Genomic DNA, 9012 nt, shown 5'->3' on the forward strand with positions numbered 1-9012 from the left:
TGGTGGCCGTTCTTGGACCTCCCGCGGGGACACGTCCTCAGCACAAGGAGCCTGTCTGTTTGTACCGTTGCCATGACGATGCTGCTTTGCTCCTCTATGCTCATGTCCGAATTCAGCCAGCTATACTTGGGCGGGCCACTCAAATAAATTGGCCACCACCCCAGAAGTTTTCAAGGAAAATTTCGTGACAGGATATACTGCATGTAACATTAGTTTGCCGTCACTCACTTGGGGATCGTGAGGCTAGAGGAGACGTAACAGGACTGAGACCCACCTCCTGTAAAGGCAACCCCCCCCCCCCACACATCCCAAGCTCATCAATGTTTGAAACTGTCATGAAGTCCATGTCGCACTCAACGAGAATCTAAACGTTGACTTCATGAAGGTATTGGCTACTTTTGCAAAAAAATTGTCTTTGACGCTGCATGTAATACATTTTTTATTATTATTTTTTACCTTTCCTAAATGGTCAAAAACTGGCTTTTGTCACATATAAATTCAATAAAATATCCACGGTCAGAAACATGCGATCTAATTCCTAACAACTCGATCAAGAAATTACAATTACTGTAAATGCAGAAAAAATTGTTGGGACTGACAGAGTAGTGAAAGTTTTGTACAAACAAATTTGGGAACAAGGTCACATAGGTGAACAATAACACTTAATTCCTTGGCAGAGGTAACAGAGAAGAAACACTCAAACTGATGACTCTTGTGTTTTTATTCAAGTGATAGTGGAAAAGAAGCAAGTAGAAAGTTGAGCTTTCCTGTATTCCACAAACAGTGGAAATCGTTTAATACAAAAAAAGGAACAACAGCATGTCCACCAAAATGGCGGTTTTACGAGAGGATGGCGGGAACCCACGCGTCTCCGTCCAGGTGGTCCACGCTAGCCGAGCGCTTCCTGGAGGCTCGCCTCGCGTCCTTGAACGCGTCGTCACTCAGTCTGGAAATAGCCTGAAGACAGAAACTTGTCCTTCAATAAATAACCGGATACAACCGATATATATCAAATATAGATCCAAATATAACCGGACAACTTGACAGTGAACATTAGCATGAAATAGAAGAGGTTCTAAAAGGCCACATCAACATTAATTTCCAACATTAGCTTTCAGTTTTAGCAGGCAAAGTTAGCTTCCAGCGTTACCTCCAACTCCCATGCTAAAGCCAAGGAAGACCAATGTAGATTCAGAATATGATCTCAAATTTTATCTTTAGGAACTGCTAGCGTCTGAAGTTATCTTCCAAATGACCGCCGATGTTAGCGCTAAAAAGGACCAAAGTTCGATTTTGAACATAACTTCGGAAGCTAACATTGGAGCTTATCTTTTAGTCTTAGCATCTAAATTTAGCTTCCATTGTCAGCATATGAAGTTAGCTTAGTTAAGCTAGTTTTCAACATTTCTCGAACCAAAGTTTGAGCTAATAAAGACCATTATTTTGGGGAGTTAGCTTTCAATGATAGCTTATAACTTAACTTCTGGCAATAGCGCTGAGGAAGATGGCTACATTCCCAATGTTATCTTCAATCTTTGCTTCAACATTAGCGTCCAAAGTTATCTTCCACTTTCGGTTCGGAAGTTAGCTAACTTTCAATGTTAGCATTAAAGACCAATGTTAGCTTAGTTCTAAAGTTAGCAACACAGTTGCATTTAATCTTACAGCTAAGGAAATTAGCTTCTGAGTTTGAACTCCAGTGTTAGTTCCAAGTGAGCTTGTCAATATGTTATTAATGTCTCATGATCATGTTGACACATTTTGGACATAGATGATAGCAGGTTAAGGCAAGTGCGAAGGATGTACCTCCAGCTTTTGGGCCTTGTGGTGGCTGAGGGCCTCCAGTGGGATGCTGAGGTCGTTGGCCTCGGAGAGCGAGCGCAGGTCAAAGTAATACTTGACGTAAACACTCGAGGGCACGTTGATGTTAAACTGCACAAGCTCCAGGAAGTGACGCTCCAGATCGTTCCTGTCAGAAAAGACGGCCATCACATTATAGGATTTTTTTTATTTTTATATAGTGAATATCGTGTCATTCACAACAGCAAAGTCTGAAAAGATTGTGATTGGGGAATGAGTGAATCAGCATCCGTTGCTTAGAGAATCGTTCATATATTCCCTGCTCTCCTACTAGCACAAGATGGTGGCAAAGCAATATTTTGTTTTCCTAATAGCAGAGTGGGCTATTCATAAATATTACTATCATTTGAATGACGGAAAACAAGTGCAAAGATCTTTTTTGTCACCAGATGGAGGTGAAGTAATATTTCGTTAGCCTGGTAGCATAGTTGGCTAATATTTTAATTTTATCAGCTCATGTCATACTTGAATGTCGGGAAACTGTAAGAAATATTTTACCACCAGATGGCGTTAGAGTAATTTTTGTTGCACTATTAGCTAGGGCCGCGTATAGATTCTAATTTCCTCAGTCGATTAAATTTCGATTCACAAAGGTTTCTGTTTGATTTTTTTTTCTATATTTCCCGAATCGGTCCGCTTCAATTCAATCGATATTTATTAATTATGGCAAAATCAATTCTTCTTAAAGATCAAGGGCATGATTAAAAAATTCCACAAACAAATTCCAAATTACATTTTGCGGGAGCAGTAACAGGTTAAATAATTCAATAATTGTAAATAAAAATGATTTCATTAATGTAAGAACATACTTTGAAATTCATGTGCACAATAAAGTTCAAGAAAACAAGTTACCAAAAAAATTGTCTTTAAAATTATATTTTCTTATGAATTTATGGGGGGGAAAAGAGATATTATATTAATCGATTCATTTTTTTTTCGGTCGACAGGCGGATCGGTGCAGCGTCTGCAGTGATGCGGACGCTGTATCGGTCCGTTGTCGTGAAGAAGGAGCTGAGCCGAAAGGCAAATCTCTCGATTTACCGGTCGATCTACGTTCCTGCCCTCACCTATGGTCACGAGCTGTGGGTCGTGACCGAAAGAACAAGATCTCGGATACAAGCGGCCGAAATGAGTTTCCTCCGCAGGGTAGCCGGGCTCTCCCTTAGAGATAGGGTGAGAAGCTCGGGCATCCGGGAGGGACTCAGCGTCGAGCCGCTACTCCTCCACGTTGAGAGGAACCAGTTGAGGTGGCTCGGGCATCTGGTTTGGATTCCCCTTGGACGCCTCCCTGGGGAGGTGTTTCGGGCATGTCCTACCGGCGGGAGGCACCCAGGACACGCTGGAGAGACTACGTCTCTAGGCTGGCCTGGGAACGCCTTGGGATCCCGTCGGAGGAGCTGGCTGAAGTGGCTGGGGAGAGGGAAGTCTGGGCTTCCCTGCTAAAGCTGCTGCCCCCGCGACCCGACCCCGGATAAGCGAAAGAAGACGGACGGACGGACGGACGATTCATTTTTTTTAATGAGCCGATACAGGCTCAAAAAGGAAAATGGATTCGATATCGGTTTGTTTTTTAAACCCAGCCCTTCTATTAGCGTAGTTGGCTAACAATTTAATATGTATTATTTTGTGTCGTATTTGAATGTTGGAAAACGAGCAAAAACAATTTTGAGCTAGAACATGTTTTTTAATGATTTGATAACAGTAGGTTTAAAAAAAAAAAGGGCATTGGCAACTATGCTATTAGGCAAACAATGTTCAAACTACACATGGCTTTAATGGACATAATTTGTTAGTATCGGCACGAAGCATCAAATCGCTTTTCTACTAACGCTGACTGACTGCTGTTTGCATTGTGAGATATTGTACACTCAGCATGCAAGGAACAAGCTCGCGGCAGGGGAGTCGATTGCGAACGCGGCCACGATGTTCAAGCTGCTGACGACGTACGTACATGTCGGCCACGCTCACGTCTTTGAGGATGTGACAGTAGTCCACGTTCCACACGGCCTGGTCGTCCCACACTTTGGACGCCAGCAGGACGGCGCCCAGCACCATTCGTCTCCACGTAGCGGGACTCATGGACACCTCAGCGTACGTCAGAAGCCTCTCCAGGTACACCTGACACGCAAAATAGGCAACTCTTGTCATTAGTACCTACATTGTGTTATGGTATCGGGCTTTATGATACGATTTGATATTAAATGTTATGATACGGCATGCTTGTTTACATTGTGTTGCGTTACCATACATTAGTTGTGTCATATGTTACAGTACCTTCAATTATGGTCCAATGTGTGACGATACTTGTTGGTATACGTGATATTATGGCGATTCGATTTTTTTTATCGTAGTTAATCACATGACTTTAATAGATTAATAGGAAATTTTTATATCCGTTCTAAATGAACAATGTACAATAAGTTTTCATACTCTTAACATAAAAGTGGAAACAAATGTTAAATACAAATATGGTTGCATCTTTTAGTCAATACAGTACATTCTGGTTTGTTGATATTTAGAGATGTTTTTGTTTTTATATTAACTCATTCACTGCCATTGATTGCTATAGACGTCAAAAATTTATTTGAACTATTTCTATTAGTTTATTGTTTTTTCCCATTTTTGTTAACAAGAGTATAAAAACCTAGAATTTTTTTATTGTACATTTAGAACAGATATAAAATTTGTGATTAATTGTGAGTTAACCAGTGAAGTCATGCAATTAATTATGATTTTAAAAATGAATGGCCTGACACCCCTAGTTTTTAATCATCTTTTCTTTTCTTTTTTTAAAGAAAGAAAAGGTTATTAAAAACAAAAAATAAAATTACAGTTAAAGAAAAGAAAAGATTATTAAAAATTAGGGGCATCAGATATAATTTTTTCGTAATTAATCGCATGACTTTACTAGTTCACTCACGATTAATCACAAATTTTATATCTGTTCTAAATGTATTTTTTTTTTTAGGTTTTCATACTCTTGTTAACTGAAGTGGAAAAAACTGTTAAACTAATAGAAATAGTTCAAATGAATTTTTGACGTCTATAGCCGTCAATGGCAGTGAATGAGTTAAGAAGACAATGAACTATGCTAGAACGTGACATGTTATGTTGGTCCTGGGACTTATTACTTGTACTTTTGTTACGGTAAAACAAATTCAAATGTAAAGGTGCAAAAGTCGCCTTGCCGCCTCACCAGCATGACAATGGCGCACTCGGACCTGAGCTGCGCAGCACAGAAGAGCGTACGGACAAAGCGGTAAACCTGCCTCTGTTCTGGGTCCCGACGGTCCATGTCGGCGGGCACCTGCTGCGATCTCTGCGGGGCAAAAGATTAATTGAAGCGGAATGTAGGGGGGGGGGGGGGTGGTGAGGAAGTCGCACCGAGAGAGGATGAAGCCTTTCATCAAAAATATCCAGAAGTGGTGTTTCGTTGTCGTCCCTGCAAGGAAATGTTTAATCAATCAATCAATCAATCAAAGACGTCAAAGACAACATTGAGCCTCTCACCTGTTTTTTATGTGGTAGTAAATCGCCAATGCTACACTGTGAATTAAGATAATAATAATTTGAACATATTATTCTCCATTCCAACTTTAAAATATGAAACTAGGAAACTCTTAGCCACATTCTTCATATTCCTACATTTTCGTCATTCCATAGTTTTCCATTACTAAATAAATTCATGCAAATATTTTACAAATGTACCGCCGCCATTGAAGTCCTCATATTCATATATTTTGAATGAATGAATTTGCAGCATTTCAGTGCTGTGGCAGCTCTTCAATATTCACTTACAATTTCCACAAAAAATCGCACCTAAAACTTATTACGCTATGTTTATTCATTTTTTTGTGATGATTTTACCATTTGATGGTGTATTTGAGGTGAGGCCTGCTGACGGTGTTCTCATCAAGAAAGATGGTGGAGCAGGAGCTGTACTTCCACCTGCTGGTCGGACCACGCTAACACACACAACACAGACACAGAGGGCCTGTCATTGGACGGTGTGAAAAAAGTAATCGACAGCTAGCGGGGAGGATAGCGCTAACTCACGTAGCGGATAAAGTGGATCTTCTGTCTTTCTCCCACTGCAAAACACACACAAAAAGAGTTAATAGCCCTGCACCACTTGACCTTTGGGGACATTGTACTGCAGGAACTTTTTTTTCTTTTTTAAACGGGAGCCACCTCAAATTTGCTACACTTGCTGAAAATTATCATAGGAACACACAGGGGGGAAAAAAAGTAACATGATGGCTAGGGTACACCTTTTAAAAATGGGAGGTGGGTACATATTCTCACAGGGCTCCTTTCAGAATTTGCGCTCTAATCAAGAGATCACCATGCTCAATTGTGTTAGCTTATATTGCTTGCGTTTCCAGTTAGCTTCCAACATTATCTCTGATCTTGCAGCTCAGGAAGAACGTTACATTTCGTACATTAGCTTCAATGTTAGGCTAAAGATTAACTCAAACGTTTGCTTCCAACGGTTCAACGTAGCTTCTGAACTTCGCTTTCAATGTTAGCACTCAAATTTGACTCGTTAGCTTCTGATGTTAGCGTCCTACAGTAGTAAACAGTACGTTTTTTTTTTTCAACTTTACATAGTCGTGCTACATTGAGTTGTGTGTTACATTTCACATGTTGCGGTGCATTATGTTGCCATATTATTTTGCGTTATTTGACATGTAAAGTATGCATGAGATTTTTTAGAGTAAATGACCTCACCGTTGTTTATGGATTTGCTGAGGAACATCGTGCAGCTTTGAGGATGATCTGCCGGACTCAACATCATGTCCGACTCTGGAGACACACCATAGCGTTAGAAATATATATATATATATATATATATATATATATATATACACACATGTATACAAATGTATACGTATATATATAATGCATGGAAAATGGTTATTTTAAATAGGACAAAATTATATTTTGTTATTGCTAATATTAGGGCCACGTATAAATATATATTTTTAGGGGGGGGGGGTAATATTCTGAGGAAAAACTTCCAAATTTGTCATTTAACTCATGTGCTCCCAAGAACGTATAAATACGTTCTATTTTACATGTTTTAAGTGTCCCAAAGACGTATTTATACTTTTTTTTTTATGCTAGAGCATACAGAAGGCTTTGATGCAGCCTCTCAACTGCACAGAACGGTTGAAGCAATGGTAGTTATTACAAAAACGGCAGCAGGTGGCAGCAGAGTATAAGTGATCAACCAGGACCAAGTTTAAAACAAGCTGATTTACCCACAATTCTAAACAGATTTGTGCATAATGATGAAACTTATCTATATTCTAAGGCTAATTGCTGCAAAACGGAAACAGATGGATATATACCTTTTTTCGCGATGAGAGAAGAGACTCTAATCTTTGGTTCCGTGTTTTTATAGCAATAGAACACAATATTCTGTGGACCTTGCAAATCAGTCCAAATCCAGTAAAACAGCCAGGAGTGAAGGGGATTGCTTCAGTGAAAATGGCTGGGAGTCAATGAGTTAATTAAGTGACAAATTTGCGAGAAAAAAAGTTTGTTTCTGGGAATAGTACCCCCCTTCTAAAAAATATATATTTATACGTGACCCTAAATACGCTGTCGTATATATGTGAATTGTGTTTGCTTTTCAAGTTATTTATTATACAAATTCCTTTATTTACTTTTAATGGGGAAAAACAATCGTTTGCCAGTAAAAATAAATAAATAAAGGTATTTTATGTTACTTTTATCATTTACAATAAAGCTGATTATTTAAAAGAGCTGAATGAAGATGAATAAATACATTTCAAAGAAGACATGTAAATGAGAGCATGAATTATTGTGCAGTGAGCGAGCAGATTCTCAACGTTACGGATTTGCTGGGATGTTTGCGTGCTTCCTCCTCCAGTAAACTCGAAAGAGGAGACGCTGGTGAATAATCCATGAACAAACTCAACACCCTGCGGGCCTCCTCGGAAGACGATTGTGTTCCCGCTCGGGCTTGTGTCTGTTTTGTTTGTTTGTTTGTTTGTTTGTTTGTTTGTTTGTTTTTGTCTTCACGGGTCCAAAATGCTAACGAGAAGCAGCTGGCCCTGACAAGAAAACACTCACACAGGAAATGTCAAAATGTGAGCCATCACATTGCCTTGTCGAACCCGAGTTTAGGAGCAATTGATGCTGGATCTGCCCAACAGAGGTTCCTCCCATTAACCCCAGATGCATTTCAGATGTTCTAGTAGGCTTTTCCTGACTTTTTTTTTTTTTGTAATCATGGTCTGCATAGAGCTTTCACAGAGTGTTAGCTCAGTTGTTCTAGTAGGCTTTCCTTGACATTTTTCTTCTTCCTACTCTTTACAAAAAAACATTGTCTTTCAGTGTTTTCCATGTCATTTTATTTTAAAAGTCCTAGAGTTCAATTTAAGTACATAGCAGTTCATCATTATTAAACAAATTGATATTTTTGGAGTGCACACAACTTTCAGGCTTCTGCTATACTCAACAAATGACTCTGAAGCATTATTTTGAAGTAAACTGTTTGAAGGTGTATAAAGCTGAAAGTTTATTAGACCAAATGTGTATAATCATTTTTAAATAGTCCCCCTGGCCTACATACATCCCCCCCCCCCCCCCCCCACAGTTGTGTCCCAAGCGTTCACCTTACCGTCCATGTTCTCGATGTCACTGATGTGTTGCAGATTGTTGTTCCTTTTTAGGAGCGTCTCCTCCTGCCGCAGATTCGGTTCCGGTTCGGCGCAGTCCTCTTGCAGGCGAGAGTGGGGTTTTGGGGTGGCGGGGACGCAGCAGGAGGTCGTGCTGCCCATCCTGGACTCCTCCGGGGCACCGGAGCCTCACAGCCCCCTGCACATCCGCCGTTCAAGTGGCAGCAACAGCAAAGAGTGCCGACAGGGAGCCGGACGGCCGCGGGTTCATTTTGATGTGTTAAAATAATTCATTTAAAACCCGCAAAACCACGATATGTTTTTAGAGATGAGGGGGGTTATTATATCAAATCGTGTGCTGAAATCAAATACACTGTCGCGCGGTTCGATTTCCAGAAAAAAATGGTGACATCTGCCGGTGATTTGATCACAGTACGAGCTTGCTTCAAAGCCTTCCAGTAGCCAATCATATCGCAGCGGGGGCGTGTCCTACCTGATTTCC

The 9012-nt window shown here is 40.2% G+C and overlaps 1 protein-coding gene across 3 annotated transcripts; it reads right to left on the reverse strand.

Annotated features, from left to right (window-relative positions):
- Positions 1–706: 706 nt before the first annotated feature.
- LOC144042783 (cyclin-Y-like) lies at positions 707–8895 on the reverse strand. 3 transcript variants are annotated; one of them, XM_077555758.1, is made up of 10 exons: positions 8513–8895; positions 6592–6666; positions 5917–5951; positions 5728–5825; positions 5371–5406; positions 5245–5302; positions 5057–5179; positions 3812–3978; positions 1807–1969; positions 707–957 (listed from the first exon to the last, which is right to left on the reverse strand). In XM_077555758.1, the coding sequence occupies exons 1-10, from the start codon at positions 8670–8672 to the stop codon at positions 841–843; spliced, it is 1032 nt and encodes a 343-aa protein (XP_077411884.1). In that variant the 5' UTR covers positions 8673–8895; the 3' UTR covers positions 707–840. The 3 variants fall into 3 exon arrangements, with proteins under 3 accessions (XP_077411884.1, XP_077411887.1, XP_077411885.1); XM_077555761.1 differs by lacking the exon at positions 8513–8895 and adding an exon at positions 7724–7859; XM_077555759.1 differs by lacking the exon at positions 5371–5406.
- Between the last annotated feature and the right edge of the window lie 117 nt (positions 8896–9012).

The sequence above is a fragment of the Vanacampus margaritifer genome, chromosome 2 (assembly GCF_051991255.1).
Source record: "Vanacampus margaritifer isolate UIUO_Vmar chromosome 2, RoL_Vmar_1.0, whole genome shotgun sequence".
NCBI classification, from domain to species: domain Eukaryota; kingdom Metazoa; phylum Chordata; class Actinopteri; order Syngnathiformes; family Syngnathidae; genus Vanacampus; species Vanacampus margaritifer.